The 18,255-nt window shown below is 47.1% G+C and overlaps 1 protein-coding gene across 1 annotated transcript in view; it reads left to right on the top strand.

Annotated features, from left to right (window-relative positions):
• SAE1 (SUMO1 activating enzyme subunit 1) overlaps positions 1–18,255 on the top strand; it is a 77,524-nt gene that overhangs the window by 53,047 nt on the left and 6,222 nt on the right. The window contains exon 7 of the mRNA XM_039248674.1: positions 7,151–7,295. Coding sequence (XP_039104605.1) covers positions 7,151–7,295 — 145 coding nt within the window. The remainder of the gene's footprint in view (positions 1–7,150; positions 7,296–18,255) is intronic.

Genomic DNA, 18,255 nt, shown 5'->3' with positions numbered 1-18,255 from the left:
AGGTCCTGCACCAGGTTTCACTGCAGAGGTGAATGGTGGCTAGGACTCTGAGCTCAGGAGGGGCCGTTCAGAGCAAGTCTGAGGCCGCTCCAGCTCTGAGCCTCTCTGGAGAGCAAGATCAAAGCACTTTGTGGCTGTGGTGACATTCGGGGCTTATGAGCATGCCCTCTGTGGATTGCAGGGCCTGGGGCTGTCTGGGTCCCTTCTGGGCCCCTAGCACAGGGTGTGGGCGTGGAGTGCAGGTGCTCAGGAAATGTTTGTGGATGAAAAGAATGAATGAATGCATGCAAATACCTACTTGTAAGTTTCTTCATTAAAGAGTGGAGGAAAGAAGGGGGAAGTGGAGGCGCCTGGGTGGCTCAGTCAGTCATGCCTCTGATTTCAGTTCAGGTTGTGATCTCATGGCTTGTGAGTTCAAGCCCTGTCTTGGGCTCTGCCCTGACAGTGCAGAGCCTACTTGGAGTTCTCTCTCCCTCCCTCTCTGCCCCTCCCCTGCTTGCTCGTTCTCTCCTTCTCTCAAAATTAAAAAATAATGTGGAACTGAGCTGAGCAGATGACCAGGTGCCTCCAAAGGTAGGAAAGAGTTTGAGAGCCAGACTCCCAGTGTAATGTGCCTGCCTTCTCCAGTCCAGCTCTCCTTTGAGCTTCATGCCTGTCGGCTGGCTTTTCTGCACCTTTAGCCCTCAGCTGTGGCCTTGAAAGCCAGACTTCATCTTGTTTCCCTCTTGAGGGCACACGTGGTACACTGTATATCTTGTTTCTTGCTGGCCCTTCCAGATCTACTGTTTGTAAATAACATGGTAAGGGACAGATCCATCCTGGCTATCTTGAAAACTCTGGTAAATTCTGTTAGTAGAAGAGCAGGCCTGGTTGGGAGGTGTGAGGTATCAGTTGTCGCGAGCCCTCCTTTGTGTGTTTTCTTCCTTGGCCCAACAGTGAGGCTTCCCACATTGCAGTTATTTTCTCAGTGCCCACTGTGGGGCATGCCCTGTGCTGGGCGTTAATTAGAGAATAGTGAACCAAGCAGATACGGTTTCTGTCCCACAAGCACAAAAATCCAGGAGAGGAGACAGGCCAGTCCTCGTACAAGTGAGTTTATACCGACACCGGTCCAACCCCAGAGTGAGGTCCGGGCATCGGAGGAAAGAGCGTCAGGTGTGAAGAGCGTGAGGATTGTTCAGAGCCGAGCTCTCCAGTCTCCAGAGCTGACAACTACGTTAGTGATGGTAACAGGGTTAAGTGGGGAATTTCAGCGTGAAGAAACGTGTCCGTTTCTCTGGGGACGTGCAAGCTAGGTTTATGGAGACCGTGGAAGAGCTGTGGCTCTGGAACTGTCCTGTAGGCAGTACTTACGCTGCTCGCCGTGCTGCCCCGGCTGCTTTCCTGGGGTTACTTCACTTACTCCTTAAACCCCCATAAGCTACGTATGTGTGTGCTTGATGCCCAAAGTGCACTCAGGACTCCCATTTTACAGAGCAGGCTCGGGAGGTTGTCACAAGCCCGAGGTCACAGTGAGTGGGAGAATCGGGACCCAGCCCAGGCAGCCCAGCTCCAGCGCCGTGGTCGTCAAGGCTGCTGTCTGCCAATTTCCAAACTCCCCAGGCTCTAGAGAGCAGCACGTGGATGTGCCAGGGGTGAAAGCATGCCCAGGGTCCGTGTTTGGGCCTGGTGGCCAGTCGGGGCGAGATGGTTCTCCCCACTGAGACCACCCATTCTAAGAATGTTCTCCCAGAGTACCTTGTCTGGGTCCCCACCTTTCGTTATTTTTTTTTTAATGTTTATTTATTTTGAGAGAGAACATGAGCACAGGAGGGACAGAGAGAAAGGGAGAGAGAGAATCCCAAGCAGGCAGCATGGAGCCCTACATGGGGCTTGATCTCACAAACCATGAGATCATGGTTAATGAGGTCAAGACCTGAGCCGAAATCAAAAGTCAGACGCTTAACGACAGAGCCACCCAGACATGTATTTATTAAGATGTACTTGACTTAAAATATTCTATTTCATGTTACAACATAGTGATTTGATATTTATGTATACTGTGAAATGGTCACAATAATGCTAGTTATTACTGTCCCTGGTATGTGAAAGAGCAGTTGACCAAACAGGAGATCTAGTATTTCGCCTTAAAAGATAGACTGTAGGTTAAGGAACTTTTCCTTTTCTTAGTTGAGCCAATTTGCAGGCCATTCCCAGAGATTATGAGTCTCCGCTGAATGAGCAGCTTGAGGAGAACGGGGGCCATGGGGGAGATGGGTGCAAGGGTGGTTGGTGCAGAGAAGCTTCAGGTGTCAGTCGGGCAGATGAGGTTTTGTGTAGATCTGGCTTTTTCCCTTCTCACTTGAGCTGCCTTGGAGGGTAAGGGGCAGCAGTTGGGTTGGGGCTAATTTCTGACATTGACTTCACTTTTTTCCCCTATGAAAGTGCTACTTTCTTCTGGTGGCCTTAGTGATTATGCTAAATATAATCATACTGCTTAAATGTAGGGGCTCCTGGGTGGCTCAGTCGGTTAACCATCTGACTTCGGCTCAGGTCATGATCTCACAGTTCGTGGGTTCAAGCCCCGCATCAGGCTCTGTGCTGACAGCTAAGAGCCTGAGCCTGTTTCAGATTCTGTCTCTCTCTCTCTCTGACCCTCCCCTATTCATGCTGTTTCTCTCTCTCAGAAAAAAATAAAACATTAAAAAAAAGTTAAAAAAAAAAAAAAAAAGAGGGGCGCCTGGGTGGCTTAGTCGGTTAAGCGTCTGACTTTCGCTTAGGTCATGATCTCGCGGTTTGTGGGTTCGAGCCCCGCGTCGGGCTCTGTGCTGACTGCCATCTTAGAGCCTGGAGCCTGTTTCGGTCTGTGACTCCCTCTCTCTCTGACCCTCCCCTGCTCATGCTGTCTCTCTCTCTCTCCTAGAAATAAATTAAAAAAAAAATAAAAGAACAGTGATTAATAGTACTGCTTTCCACATTTCTATCATAACGTGAATCTGATATTCTGATTCAGAATAAATGTGAATTTGAGTGTCAGTCTTTTTGCGGAATAGCAGTGTATTCACATGTATGTCATTTTTCTTTTAACACATGAAAAGATGCTTGGTTTCTCCTTTTCAAAGTTTGCCTTTTTCCCTTACACGGGCAAGTCCTGAACTTGGACAGAGATACTGGCCTATCATCTGTAGCGATGAATGTCATTCCCCCATACTTTAACAACCTGAGTTAATTAAAAGATTCAGAGGAAATTAATCAAGTTTGGAACTCTAATTTTGTGCAGTGTTTTGATATGATTCAATGAGTCATCTTTTGGCAGAGCAGCTCACCATCCCCAACAATATTTGATCTTAAGGGAACAGTTTTATAATCTGGAAACTGGTGAGGAGGTGCTCTTCAGAAATGCAGAGTCAGTGTTGGGGTGGGGGTGCTAGCTGGCTGGCTATTTAGGAGGGGTCAAAAACAGAACAAAGAGGGAATTTAATGAATAAGAACTTGTTAGGGGACAGGGTCAGTTGTGGGGCTTCTCCCCGTTCCCCTACACGCCTGCTGACTGGAGCGCTGACATTTGAAAAAGAGTGAAAAATACAGCTTCTGTTTGCTTTGCTGCAAGTAAGTGGCCGGACGGACTGGCCCCCTTCCTCGAGGCCCTGAGAGGACTTCAGATGTGGTCAGCAAGGTACCCGGACAGTGCCGGCCTGCCGGCCCTCAGCGGGGCCAGCTGCTGGCTGCCTTTGCTCTCTCCTCTTGTGCCACATCTTCCCTCTTCTGAGGTGAAGCTGGTCTGTCACTCTGAAGATTGACGGGCAAGGTTTCATGTGGCCTCTGCCTTCACTTCTCTCCCATTGAACTGAGAACTTAAAATTAATGGACCATTTGGGAGAGGGGAAGGCACAACTCATCTGGAAAATGCATCTCACAAAAAAGTGGCCAAATGGCAGTTCTCCTGAGGTTGGGGCAAAGAGCCAGACCGCTTGGAATCCTTGGGGCTACGTTCTCGATTCTCTGGCCATTTCTTCTGGATTCGATTAGGGTTAAGAAACACAGGTTAGGAAGGCAGACCTGAGTTGGTATTTCTGCTCCACTGCTTATGATTGGCAGTTGCACTGAACAAGGCACTTAATCTCTATGAACTTCAGTTTCTTTATCAATAAAGTGGGGAGAGTAATCGGATCTCCCTACCTCCCCAGGATGAGTGGTAACGCACGTAATGTTTAGAATAGTGGTTGGCACATTGCAGGCACTGTTTGTGCTACGGTTATTAGACTGGTTTGAGCTTTGTTCCAAGAGCTGTATTTTCTAACCAGAAGATGAAAGCTTTGTGGTGGGGCTGAAAAACTTCTCCTCTTCCCTCCATCCCTCACGACAGTTGGTGCCTCTGTCCCAGTGACACAGAAATGAAAGGCATGGGAGGCAGCCAGCATGGGGCTCCTGCTGCCCAGCGCCCTGACGGCTTGAATCAAGCAGCCTCGCTCGGTCTCTACACAGCTGCCACAGGGCCTTGGATCGGGCAGTTTGAGCGGGCCACATTTGGCACTGCCTCTGTCATTGCTCAGGCGACACTGGTAACTCATTCTGGGTCTGTCCTTGTGTCCTCTCGGGAGCGACTGCTAGGAATAGTGATGACATTCGAGTCCGAGTCCGCTCGGAGTAGCCTCTGTTTTGGCTGCACTAGCAAATTTCCAGATTCCTTTATCTTCACAGGCCATTGTTGAAAAAGAAGCTTGCACCAAACAGGGATTCCGGCCGCTCTGCAGCCCTCTCCACCTCGCCCCTAGGTGCTTCTTCCGCGGTTGCGTTTTTTCACTCCAAAGTGAGGCCTAGGTGCTGGCCAGCGTCCACTCCGTCCTCAGCTCGGAGCGGGCTGCCAGTGCTTGGGTAGAATTGAAGCTCTGTTCTTGGAAGAGGAAAGAAATATCCCCAGACAGCAAACATCATTCAAAACAGATAGTCCAGAGTCCTCTCTTCAAAGGACGTGCAGGGCCCTGTCCTGGGTGTGCAGAGGTTGCCAGAGAAATTCGGACCGGAAGCCTGTCTCTGAGAAAAACCCCGTCCAGGGTTGGGTCTTTCTTTCCATTTGGGCCTCCATGGTTTGAGATCTTTCTGGAACACTTTACAGCCCACTTAGGAACTTCCCTCGGGCTTCAGGGGGGCCATCTGTGGTGGTACCTGAATCCTCTGTGTTCCCTCCCCCCACCTATGTGGGCGCAGGCATAGCGCCTCGGCCTCCGGGCCACTGCACGCACTTGGCCATCTTGCTGGTTTTCAGGCCACGCTGCCCATCACTTTGTGAATCTTCAGAAAACAAGTGGAAGGACTGATTCCTTGGTCTTGGGTGGCTTCCAAATACTTGAGTTTATACAGAGCCTGAAAGCAATTGTGTCAGTTTTCAATCCACCTTAAGTTTTAGGGAAGAGCCCCTTGTACTGATGGAGAGTATAATTTGTTGACTAAGTTCACTTTTTTTGAGTCAGCAAATCCCAACAAGGCTTAAAGAAAAGTGCTGTTTTTAAAGTTTATTAATTTATTTTGAGAGAGAGCAAGCAGGGGAGGGGCAGAGAAAGAGGGAGAGAGCATCCCAGGCAGGCTTTGTCAATGCAGAGCCCGATGCAAGGCTAGAACTCATGAACCGCGTGATGATGACCTGAGCACAAATCAAGTTGAATGCTCAACTGACTGAGCCACCCAGGCACCCCGAAGGAAGCACCTTTTTAAACTGCAAAGCTCCCTCCAGGTATGGGTTGCTGTCCCAGAACACCAGGGGCCGCATGTGTCCACTCCCACCCTGAAGCAGCCTGTGTGATGTGGGAGGGGTGTTGTCCCTGAGATGAGACTCTAGGCTGCCCATCAGCCGCCTGCGGGGGGCGCATGCTGGGGGACGAGACCACCACCCACCCGGCATGCAGTGAGCATCGTGAACAAGGTACGGTGCCAGTAGAAGGTGCTGGTATTTTGATCAGCCTCAGGCCCCTTACTGTGTCTTTTTGTCAGGGTTAAAAATTCAGACCCTGTTAGGGTCTCATGATGTGGGAGCTCTGATTTGCTGCCACCCTCTCCTCTGCTTCACAAGCAAGATGGAACCTTCGTTCTGGAGGTTGACATAGGAGCGAGGTTTTGTTTGTAATGACCTGCCTGTCTAAGGGGTCTGAGCTTTGGGCTGGCCTCTCTGGCTGGAGCAGCCCTTTGAACTGATTGCTAGAATGCGTGCCTCCCACCCCTGACCCGTCTTCCAGGGCACAACAGGGTCTTCTGCCTCTGCTGGAAGCTTCTCCCCTGCGTCCCCACACGCCCAGGCTCACACACACTAGACTCAGTCACTTCTTCTTCAGGGAGGCCTTAACTGACGCCACCCTACCGGGGACGTCAGCTCCTCTGCTACCCTGTTGTGGGACCGTTCACAGTAATTGTAGTCATTTTTGTGATTATTGATTGACTTTCTGGCTATTTTTGTGAATAAATGAAAAGTATCTTACCTTTCACTTGGCCCGCTTTTTTTTTTTTTTTTAAGTTTTATTTAGGGTTGCCTGGGTGGCTCAGTCAGTTAAGCGTTTGACTTGATTTCGGTTCAGGTCATGATCTCATGGTTTAGGAGTTTGAGACCTGCACCAGGCTCTCCAGTGACCATGCAGAGCCTGCTTAGGATTCTCTCCCTCGCTGTGCCCCTCCCGACTTGCACTTTCTCTCAAAACAAGTAAGTAAACATTTAAAAACTATGTTAAGAAAATAAAGGTTTATTTAAGTAATTTCTGTACCCCACATGGGGCTTGAATTCTCAATCCTGAGATCAAGAACTGCACATTCTGGGGCGCCTGGGTGGCTTAGTCGGTTAAGCGTCCGACTTTGGCTTAGGTCATGATCTCGCGGTTCGTGGGTTCGAGCCCCGCGTCGGGCTCTGTGCTGACTGCCAGCTCAGAGTCTGGAGCCTGCTTCAGTCTGTGACTCCCTCTCTCTCTGACCCTCCCCTGCTCATGCTGTCTCTCTCTCTCTCCTAGAAATAAATAAAAATTAAAAAAAAAAAAAAGAACTGCACATTCTTCCAACTCAGCCAACCAGGCACCCCTCACTTGGCCCACATTTTAATTAAAGTACCATTTTCTTTGTTTTCGTTCTCAACATCTGTAAGCATTTGTTACAGAAAGACCTGGTTTTTAACCTTCCTTCTTCGTCTTTCCAGTGCTCCTGAAGTTCCGCACGGATAAAGGAAGAGACCCTCGTTCTGATACCTTTGGGGAAGATTCTGAGCTCTTGCTCCAGATACGAGACGATGTGCTTGACTCCCTGGGTGTTAGTCCTGAGCTGCTTCCCGAAGATTTCGTCAGGTTAGTCTCCACGTTTGCCACAGCTGAGCCTGTATCTAGAACACTCTGCTCTCGGTATGGGCTTAATTTGGGGAGATCCTTTATTAAGACCAAAAGCCCGGGGCACCTGGGTAGCTTAGTCTGTTAAGCGTCCGACTTCAGCTCAGGTCATGATCTCATGGTTCATGGGTTCGAGCCCCACTTCGGGCTCTGTGCTGACAGCTAGCTCAGAGCCTGGAGCCTGTCTTCAGATTCTGTGTCTCCCTCTCTCTCTGACCCTCCCCTGCTCATGCTGTCTCTCTCTCTCTCAAAAATAAGTAAAACATTAAAAAAAAAAAGACCAAAAGCCCCAAGGAGAGCCTCCTTTGCTACATTCTGCCTACTCCCATTGACCTCTGGTAAGAGAGGTGCAAGTTGTCTTTTGTCGTGGATACTTTATATTCGTTTCATGTGGCTGTAAGTCCAAGGCAATATGAAATCTATATATGCCCCCCGCCACCCCCACACACACACACATTACATACTCTGTGCTGACAGCTCAGAGTCTGGAGCCTGCTTCAAATTCTGTGTCTCCGTCTCTTTCTGCCCCTTCCTCTCTCTGTCTCTCTCTTTTTCTCTCAAAAATAAACATTAAAAAAAAAATCTATATGCATTACTCTATACTTTTCTCTTTATATCGTCTTTCGGGGAAGTTTCCAGATCAGTACATAGTTTCTTCCCTTGTTTCTGCTCTGTGGTATTTCAACATGGGAGCATTATAGTTTATTGGATCTGTCCCCTACTGAGTCAGGCTTTTGCTGTCACATGATGCCATAGCATATGACCTTGTGAGTATCATTTTGTATGTGTGCAGGTATAACTGCACGATCCATACTGGAAGGGCAGTGGCTGGGTCAGAAGATTGTGATTTATCATTTGGTGGCTGTTACCCCATTGTTCCCTCTGGGTAGCTTATCAGCTTATACCCTCAGCTGCAAGACACCCACGTTCCCAGCATCCTCACCCTTGGGTCCTGGGATGCTTTCACCCTAGGCCACCCGTCTTGTACTCGGATACTCAGCAGGTGTAGGATCTGGTTGGAGAGGTGCGGGTGGTGGCTGGGTCAGGGTCCCCTTCGCAGGCAGTTCGGGGGTCATCTCAGCCTTGTTCTTTCAGCGTCTGCAGGGCGCCCAGAATGTATTTGGCTCGCACCATCACCGCGGTGGCCGTAGTCAGCAGCTGTTTGGCACCAGGCCTTGTGGTGGCTGTCGTGTATACACAGCCTCCCTTCACAGTGACCCCTTCTACAGGGGAGGGGAAGTTAGATTAAAGCCCCACAGCCAGTTACCGTGCGTGGGGCTGTAGTGAAGGTGTTCCGCTTTTTACCTATACGGCCCCATTTCGTTGTCACAATAATTGCTTGAAATGTGCATTTATTTTTATTTTGATGATTATTTTCCCATTAGGTAAATGAAACTAAAGCTCAGAAAGACAGTTACTTGTGCATGGTTTTATTTTTAATTTACTTTTATTTTTTATAGTTTATTTATTTTGAGAGAGTGTGTATGAGAGAGCGGGGAGGGGGCAGAGAGAGAATCCCAAGCAGGCTCTGCGTTGCCAGCGCGAAGCCCGATGCAGGGCTCAAACCCACAAACTACAACCAAGAATCAGATGCTTAACCAACTGAGCCACCCAGGTGCCCCATATTTTTTATTATTTTTTTAACATTTATTTGTTTTTTGAGAGAGCATGCAAGCACATGAATGGGAAAGGGGCAGAGGGAGAGGGGGACAGAGGACCCTAAGTGGGGCTCAAACTTACGAACCCTGAGATCGTGACCTGAGCCTAAGTTGAATGTTCAAGCGACTGAGCCACCCATGGGCCCCTTGCCGGGGGTTTAAGTTTGCAGCCACCCGAATCCTACCCAGGCCTTCCACGCTGCTCACTTCTGGTAGCAACACAGTACTTACTACCTGATTTCTTTCCAACAACAAAGTATGTCGGGGTCCCTCCCTTTCTGAGTCCCGACTTCCTTCACTCTGGCTGGGAACCTCATTTAGACCCTACCAAAGCCCAGCTAATTTAGACCCAGCAGGAGGCCTTGAACCACCTGCCAAGCCATCCACCAAAATGAAGCAGCATCTACAGGCTACTCCTGTAAGTCGGCCCTGTGTGGTCAGGGGCTAAGGACACCCCAGGCCCGGGCTGGGACTCCTGCGCCCTGCTGACAGCCAGGCCTGCGTCTGTTGGTGGAGGAGGAACAGTATGTGAGAAGCAAGTGGTGTCTGCTCTGCGCTGCTTAGAGAGGGGTCGCTGGGCCACGAGGGGCCACCGGGCAAGGCCAGCGCCGAGTGCGGGCTGTGAGGATGCAGCTTGGCGACGAGTGTGGTGTCTGGAGTGAGGAACGGCCCGCCTGTGCACCGCAGGCCTCGCCTTCCCAGAAGGGAGAAGCCACGGCCTCACTGGCCGCTGGCTGGTGTTCTCTCCAGAGTGTTTTCTCTCCCTGCCCACCGTCTTTGCACACGCCGCCCTCCCTTGTCTCGGTCCCCGGGCGCTCAGGCGCTCCCACTCTGCTGCCCTTAAGTAAGAGGTGCTTGGTGGCCCCCTGAAGAGCGGCCGCGGGCAGGTAGGTGGACGCGCGGCCTCATGTGGGCTAGGTGTGCCCGCGAGGGACCGAGCCTGCCGCCTGGCAGCTCAGCTGCCCTCGCACGTTGCCGGCCACCAGCTCTGAGCAGGTGCTCTCACCTGAGTTGAGAGAGCTGTGCACGGGTCCCCACTGCCCTCATCTCTCTGCGATTTCTGCCACTGCCCTTTATGTTATTTATTCTCTTTCGGAGAGCTCTGTTGCTTTTCTCATGATGGAAGTAACATGCCCCTCGCCAGGAAGTGTTGGAAGGAGGAACAAGAGTACTTACCCAGGGTCCCACCCTTGACAAGTGGCCACGCTTATGTTTTGGGTTTCACCTCACAGGCTTCTCTGTGTATTTAATTTATTCATATTTTTCTCTTAAGTTTTTGTTGAAGTTTTATTTATTTATCTATCTCTACACTCTGTGTGGGACTCGAACTCGTGACCTGAAGATCAAGAGTCACACAGTCTTCCTATTGAGCCAGCCAGGTACCCCGTGTTTTTTCTCTCTGTATTTATTTATTTAAAAATGTTTTTAAATATTTATTTTTGAGAGAGATAGAGTGGGGGAGGGGCAGAGAGGGGAGAGAGATAGAGTGGGGGAGGGGCAGAGAGGGAGGGAGACACAGAATCTGAAGCAGGCTCCAGGCTCCCAGCTATCAGCACAGAGCCCGACGTGGGGCTCAAACCCACGAACCCCGAGATCATGGCCTGATCTGAAGTCAGATGCTTAAGTCACTAAGCCACTCAGGTGCCCCTCTATTTTCTCCTGTTAAATATCACACTGAGATTATACTTTCCTTATAGCCTTATTTTTCCAGCATGTGTTGAACCTGTTTGCAGCAAAAATAATGGATCAGTGGCCTCACTTGTACTTCATGTTTCGTTGTCTGATAGGTGGTTGTTTATGTAACTGTTAGTTTACTGGTGGGAATTCAAGTTGTTTCTAGTTTTTCACTGTTACAAACATTTATGATGAACATTCATAATTTGTGCATGTAATTCAGCTTTCACTGATTTAAAAGGGTTGTTATTGTTTTTAATTTTTAAGTTTATTTATTTTGATAGAACCAACAGAGGAGGGGCCAAGAGGGAGGGATCCGAAGCGGGCTCCATGCCGACAGCAGAGCCCCATGCAGGGCTCTGGCTCAGGAGCCGTGAGATCATCATGACCTGGGCCAACGTCAGCCTCACTGAGCCACCAAGGCGCCCTTAAAAAGTTTTGTGGGTTTTTTTTTTTCAATTTATATATATTTTTGAAAGTTTATTCCTTTGTTTTGAGAGAGAAAGCACAAGTTGGGGAGGGGCAGAGGGGGAGAGATTGAGAATCTCAAGCAGGCCCTGCACTGTCAGCACAGAGCCTGACATGGACATCAAACCCCAAAGTCTGATGCTTAACCAACTGAGCCACCCAGGCTCCCCAAGGTGCAACTATTTTAGGAAGCAGTTTTGAAATATGTATCAAGAGTCATGTTCTCTCTTTGTTCCAGTAATTCTCCTCAATAACGAAAATATGCCGTAAAGAAATACTGTGAGCAAATATTCATGTACAAAAGATACTTGTTATCATATTTATAAGAAAGAGAAATTGAAAAGGGATTAAAGAGTTAATGACACAGATCAGTGCAGTGTTGTGCACAGGTTGAAAATGATGTTTATTATGGAGAGTGTTGAGCATACAGAAAAGTAGAAAGAATCCCCCAGCAGTGAATACCTGTGGGCCACTCAGTTACATTCGGTTGTTAATCATTTGCTTTTTCGTTCTGGGGAGGGCACACTGATGACATGATACATCCAAGTTCATCAGTTGCTTTCAGTTCTGGGTCTCTTTTAATCTAGGATTTGGCAAACTATGCTTGCCACCTGTTTTTGTAAATAAAGTTTTATTCCACACCTACTCATTTATGTATTATCTGTGGCAGCTTTTGTAGTTTTTACAGCCCTGTAACAGCAGACTTAAAGAGTTTAAACAGGGACCATATGGCACATAAAGCCAAAAAAAATTACTGTCAAGTACATTACAGAGAAAGTTTCCCCATTCCTGATCTAGAACAGTTTACCTCTTTTTTTTTTCTTTCTAAGTTTGTTTATTTATCACAGAGAGAATCCCAAGGAGGGCCCCTACTGCCAGTGCACAGCTGGACATGGTGCTTGATCTCAGGAACCATGAGATCATGAGTGGACTCGAAATCACCACCACCCAGGCACCCCACACTTTCTTTTTCTTTTTTTAAGAGTCCAGGCCACCCATTTTCTTTTTTCTTATTTAAAAAAAAATTTTTTTAATGTTTTATTTATTTTTGGTGGGGCACCTGGGTGGCTCAGTCAGTCAGTCAGTTATGAGCCTGACTCTTGATTTTGGCTCAGGTGATGATCTCAATTTTGTGAGTTCGAGCCCCATGTCAGGCTCTGTGCTGGTGATGCTTAGCCTGCTTAGGATCTTCTTCTTCTCCCTCCCTCCCTCTCCCCCCCTCCCTCCCTCTCCCCCTCTCTTCTTCTCTCCCTCCCCCTCCCTCCCTCCCACTCTCCCCCCCTCCCTTTCCCCCAACTCTTTGCCCTTCCCCTTCTTGTGTTCTTGCTGTCTCTCTCAAAATAAATAAACTTTTAATAAATAAAGTTCTATGAATTTAGAATTCGGAGTGCCTGGCTGGCTCTGTCAGTAGAGCATGAGATTCTATTTTTGGGTGGGGAGGAGGGGTCCCGGGATGCGGGGAGAATCCCACAGTCTTCACACTGTCAGCACACAGCCTGACACTTGGCTCATACTCAAGAACCATGAAATCTTGAGCTGAGCTGAAACCAAGAGTTGGATGCTTAACCAGCTGAGCCACCCAGGCGCCCCAGAGCTTGTGATTCCTGATCTCAAGGTGGTACATTCAAGCTCCATGTTGAGCATAGCGATTACTTAAAAATAAAATCTTATATCAGATAAAGGGTTAATATCCAAAATCTATAAGGAACTCACCAAACTCCACACCCGAAAAACAAACAACCCAGTGAAGAAATGGGCAGAAGATATGAACAGACATTTCTCCAAAGAGGACATCCACATGGCCAACAGACACATGAAACGATGCTCAGCATCCCTCCTTATCAGGGAAATACAAATCAAAACCACACTGAGATACCACCTCACGCCAGTCAGAGTGGCTAAAATGAGCAAATCAGAGAACTCTGGATGCTGGCGAGGATGTAGAGAAACGGGCACCCTCCTACACTGCTGGTGGGAATGTAAACTGGTGCAGCCCCTCTGGAAAACAGTGTGGAGGTTCCTCAAAAAGTTAACAATAGAACTCCCCTAGGACCCAGCAATAGCACTGCTAGGAATTTACCCAAGGGATACAGTATTGCTGATGCATAGTTGCTCATGTACCCCAATGTTTATAGCAGCACTCTCAACAATAGCCAAACCATGGAAAGAGCCTAAGTGTCCATCAACAGACGAATGGATCAAGAAGATGTGGTTTATCTATACGATGGAATACTATATGGCAACGAGAAAGAATGAAATCTGGCCATGTGTAGCAACATGGATGGACCTTGAGGGTGTTAACGCTGAGCGAAATTAGTCAGGCAGAGAAGGACAAATACCATATGTTTGCACGTATAGGTGGATTAGGAGGAACTTAATGGAGACCCTGGGGGAGAAGAAGGGGAATAAATAGTTGGGGAGAGGGAGGGAGGCAAACCATGAGAGACTCTTGAATGCTGAGAACAAACTAAGGACTGATGGGTGTGGGGGGAGGGAGGGGGGAGATGGGCATGGAGGAGGCCACTTGTGGGGATGAGCACTGGGTGTTATATGGAAACCAACTTGACAAACTATTTGTTTAAAAAAAAAAAAAAAAAAAGTTCCAGGAATTTTTACAAAGACATAGAGTTGGGTAACCACCACAGTCAAGAGTCAAGATAGAGAAAAGTTTCATTGCCATAAAAAGTCCCTTGTAGCATCTTGATAACAGGACAGCCCCTTCCTTCTTGCACCCAGGGATCTGTGCTCCACCCCCGGGCGTTCCGCCTTTTCCAACAGTATAACGTAAACGGAATTGTTCAGCAGGAGTAGCCTTTTGGGTCTGGCCTCTTGCACTTAGCTTAATGTACTTGAAATTCATCCTCGTTATATGAAGTCGATCACTCGTTTCTTATTGCCAAGCAGGAGTCCACGGTATGGATACACCAGTTTGTTCACCAGATGAAGCACATTTGGGTTGTTCCCAGTTTTGGGCAATTAACGACTGAAGCCGCTATAAACATTCGTGTGTTTTTGTGTGAGCATAAGTCTTTATTTCTCTTGGGTGTGTGTACCTAAGAGTGGAGTTGATGATTCATATGGTAATTCTCTGTTTAACGTTTTGAGGACCTGCCAGACTGTCTTCCACAGCAGCCACGCTGCTCTGCATCGCCATTTGCCAGTGCTTTGCGGGTTCTGGTTTCCCCACATCCTGGCCAGCAAGTGTTACTCTGTTAAGTTAGCCGTTGTAGGCAGTAAATCCTATCTCACGGTTGTTTCAATTTGCATTTCTTTAATGACTGATGATGTGGAGCATCTCTTCATGGGCTCACTGGCCATTTGTGTAGGTTCTTCAGCAAAATGTCTATTCACATCATTTGTCCAGTTTTTAACTGGTTTATCTTTTTATTGTTAATCATAAGAGTTCTCCCTGCACTCTGGATACAAGTCCTTTATTTGATACTTGATTCACAGAAATGTTCTCCTAATCTGTGGGTTGTCTTCTCATTCTCTTCGAAGTGAAAAGTTTCCTTTGAAGTACAAGTTTTTAATTTTTATGAAATACAATTTATCTTTTTTTTTTTTAACATGTGTTTTTGGTATGATACCATTTAAGAAACCACTGCCTAATCCAAGGTCATGAAGATTTATTCCTCTGCTTTCTTCTACGATTTTTGTAGTTGTAGGGCATGTGGGTGGCCCAGTTAACCATCTAGCTCTTGATTTTGGGTCAGGGCTTAATCTTTCGGTTCTTGGGTTCTAGCCTTGCATGGGGCTCTGTGCTGACAGAGTGGTGACTGCTTTGGATTCTCTCTTCCCTCTCTCTGCCCCTCCTGCACATTTGGATGTGTGCTCTCTCACTGTCTCTCTAAATAAATAAATAAATAAACAAACATTGAAAAAAAGATTTATAGTTTTAGCTATTACATTTAGGTCTGTGAGCCATTTTCTAGTCATGTTTTGTGCATGGTGTGAGGTAGGGGTCCGGCTTAATTCTTTTGCATGTGGACACTCCGTTGTCAGTATTGTTTGTTAAAACGATCTTTTCTTCTTCCATTGAATGGTCTTACCACCCTTGTCAAAAATCAATTGACCAGGGGCACCTGGGTGGTTCAGTCAGTGAAGCATCCAACTTCAGCTCAGGTCATGATCTCACGGTTTGTCGATTCAAGTCCCACGTCAGGCTCTGTGCTGACAGCTGTGCCTGCAGCCTGTTGCAGATTCTGTGTCTCCCTCTCTCTCTGACCGTCCCCTGCTCATACTGTCTCTCTCTCTCTTTCTCTCAGAAATAAATAAAACACTTAATAACTTAAAAAAGTATATTTTAAAACATCAATTGACCATATATGTATTTCTTTATCCAATGTATTTCATTGCTCTATATGTCCATCCATATAGATACCAGTACCACAGTATTTTGATGACTATACTTTTGTAATTGAGTTTCAAAATTGAGGTATGTGAGTTCTTCAGCTTTGTTGTTGTTGTTGTTGTTTTCCCAAGATTATTTTGGCTCACCTGGGTCTCTCCCATTCCCATGTGAATTTTTAGAAGGCGTTTTTCTGTTTCTACTAAAAAGGCAGCTAGATTGGGATTGTGCCAGATACAAGGATTAATTTGGGGAGTATTGCCCCCTTAACAATATTAAGAGTTTCAGTTTTTTTTTTTTATTTTTTTATTTTATGATTTTTTTTTTATTTTTTTTTATTTATTCCTAGGAGAGAGAGAGAGAGAGACAGCGTGAGCAGGGGAGGGTCAGAGAGAGAGGGAGTCACAGACCGAAACAGGCTCCAGGCTCTGAGCTGGCAGTCAGCACAGAGCCCGACGCGGGGCTCGAACCCACGAACCGTGAGATCATGACCCAAGCGAAAGTCGGACGCTCAACCGACTAAGCCACCCAGGCGCCCCAAGAGTTTCAGTTTTTTTAAGATATCTTTTTTTAAAATGTTTGTTTTTGAGAGAGAGAGAGAGACAGTGTGAGTGGGGGAGGGGCAGAGAGAGACAGAATCTGAAGCAGGCTCCAGGCTCTTCCAACCTGTCAGCACAGAGCCCCATGTGGGGCTCAAACTCACTAACCGTGAGATCATGACGTGAGCTGAAGTCAGATGTCCAACCGACTGAGCCACCCAGGTGCCTCAGATGTACCAGTTCTTGAATGTGGGATACTTTCCATTTATTTAGGTCTTTTATTTCTTTTTTTTTTTATGTCTTTATTTTTTATTTTGAGAGACAGAGACAGAGAGCGAGCGAGGGAAGGGCAGAGAGAGAGAGGGAGGGAGACACAGAATCTGAAGCAGGCTCCCGGCTCTGAGCTGTCCACACAGAGCCCGATGCAGGGCTCGAACCAATAGACTGTGAGATTATGACATGAGCTGAAGTCGAACCCTTAACTGACTGAGCCACCCAGTGTCCCCAGATCTTTTATTTCTTTCAACAATGTTTTGTAGTCTTCAGAATATAAGCTTTACACAACTACTATTAAATTATTCCTAAATATTTTATTCCTTTGAAAAAAAATTAAGGGCTGTATTGTAAATGAAAGTCTTCATTTCATTTTCAGAATGTTCATTGCTAATGTATAGAAGTATATACTTTTTATATATTAATCTTCTAGCAGCATTGCTGAATAATTTTAGTAGTTCAAATAGTTTTTCTCTGGATTCCTTAGTATTTTCTATAGACCAGATCATATTATCTTTGACTGTATTACTTCTTCCTTTCCAATCTGGCTGTCTTGTCCCTTTTCCTTCCGTAATTGCCTTGGCTGGAACCTCTAGCACAGTGTCAAATAGAAGTGGTTAAGAGCAGACATTGTTAGGAAGCACGCTTTCAGTCTGTCACCATTAAGTATGATGGTAGCTGTGGATTTTTCATAGAAGCCTTTTATCAGATCGAAGACATTTCCTTCTGTTTCCAGTTTGTTGGATGTTTTTATCATGAAGAGGTGCTGGATTTTGTCACATGTTTCTTTTTCTCTGTGTCAGTTGAGATAATCGTGCATTGCTGGCCCTTCCGTTAGTATGCAGTACCTCACTGATGGGCTTTTCAGGTGTCACACCAGCCTTGCATTCCTGGTTGTAAGTCCCATGTAATCATGGTGTGTAATCCTTTCTTCATGTTGCTGGTTAGGTTTGCTAGCGTTTTGTTGATGATAAACTTTTAAGAGAAAAGGGTCAAATAAGTTGTACTGTATCACATGGGATATTGGTGTGTTTGTTTTTTAAGGGAAACCTATTTCCACATTTGATTATCTTTGATAGTGGAATTATGGGTGACTAGTTTTTCTTTGGTATCATTCTCTGTATGTTGTTGTTTGTTTGTTTATATTTATTTTTGAGAGAGAGAGACAGCATGAGCAGGGGAGGGTCAAAGAGAGAGGGAGATATGGAATCCGAAGACAGGCTCCAGGCTCTGAGCTAGCTGTCAGCACAGAGCCTGACGTGGGGCTTGAACCCACCAACTGTGAGATCATGACCTGAGCTGAAGTCAGATGCTTCACTGACTGAGCCACCCAGGCGCCCCTCTGTATGTTTTATAGTTCTGTAAAGGACCTTGATAATCTGGAGTCCAAGTTAGCACTGTGGCTGCACAGACGGGGATGCCGGTCCCGGCTAGGCCGGGAGGAGACGGGCACCTTCACACACAGTAGGCGGGTGTCAAAATGGCAGAGCCTTCCTGGAGGGCATCCTGGCACAGTGTGTCAGGACCCAGATATTTCTACATTTAGGAATTTGCCATAAGGAATATTTGGACAGCTGTGCCAAGATGTATGTTGCAGTGTTGAGCAGAAGTGTCAGCCAGCAGGATATGGGGCAGAGGGGATCATAGTGTTACTTGGGGATTTGGTTGTGTAATGTTTAGATACGTGCACTCTGCAGAATCAGGAAGGCTGCGTATCACACTGGGAAGATTGGAGGTGGTCTGGTGGTGGGAGTCCCTCAGGTAAGCTTTTCCTTTAGCTTCTGTGTTCCACTTTGCTCATTTAAAAAATACCTTTGTGAGGGGCACCCGGGTGGCTTAGTCGGTTAAGCGTCCGACTTTCGCTCAGGTCATGATCTCGCGGTTCGTGGGTTCGAGCCCCGCGTCGGGCTCTGTGCTGACTGCCAGCTCAGAGCCTGGAGCCTGTTTCAGAGTCTGTGACT

Source organism: Hyaena hyaena, unplaced genomic scaffold (assembly GCF_003009895.1).
Source record: "Hyaena hyaena isolate Hyena2069 unplaced genomic scaffold, ASM300989v1 scaffold_9, whole genome shotgun sequence".
Lineage (NCBI taxonomy): Eukaryota > Metazoa > Chordata > Mammalia > Carnivora > Hyaenidae > Hyaena > Hyaena hyaena.
Note: the sequence above shows the minus strand (reverse complement) of the source record. Positions and strands in the feature narration are given on the sequence as shown.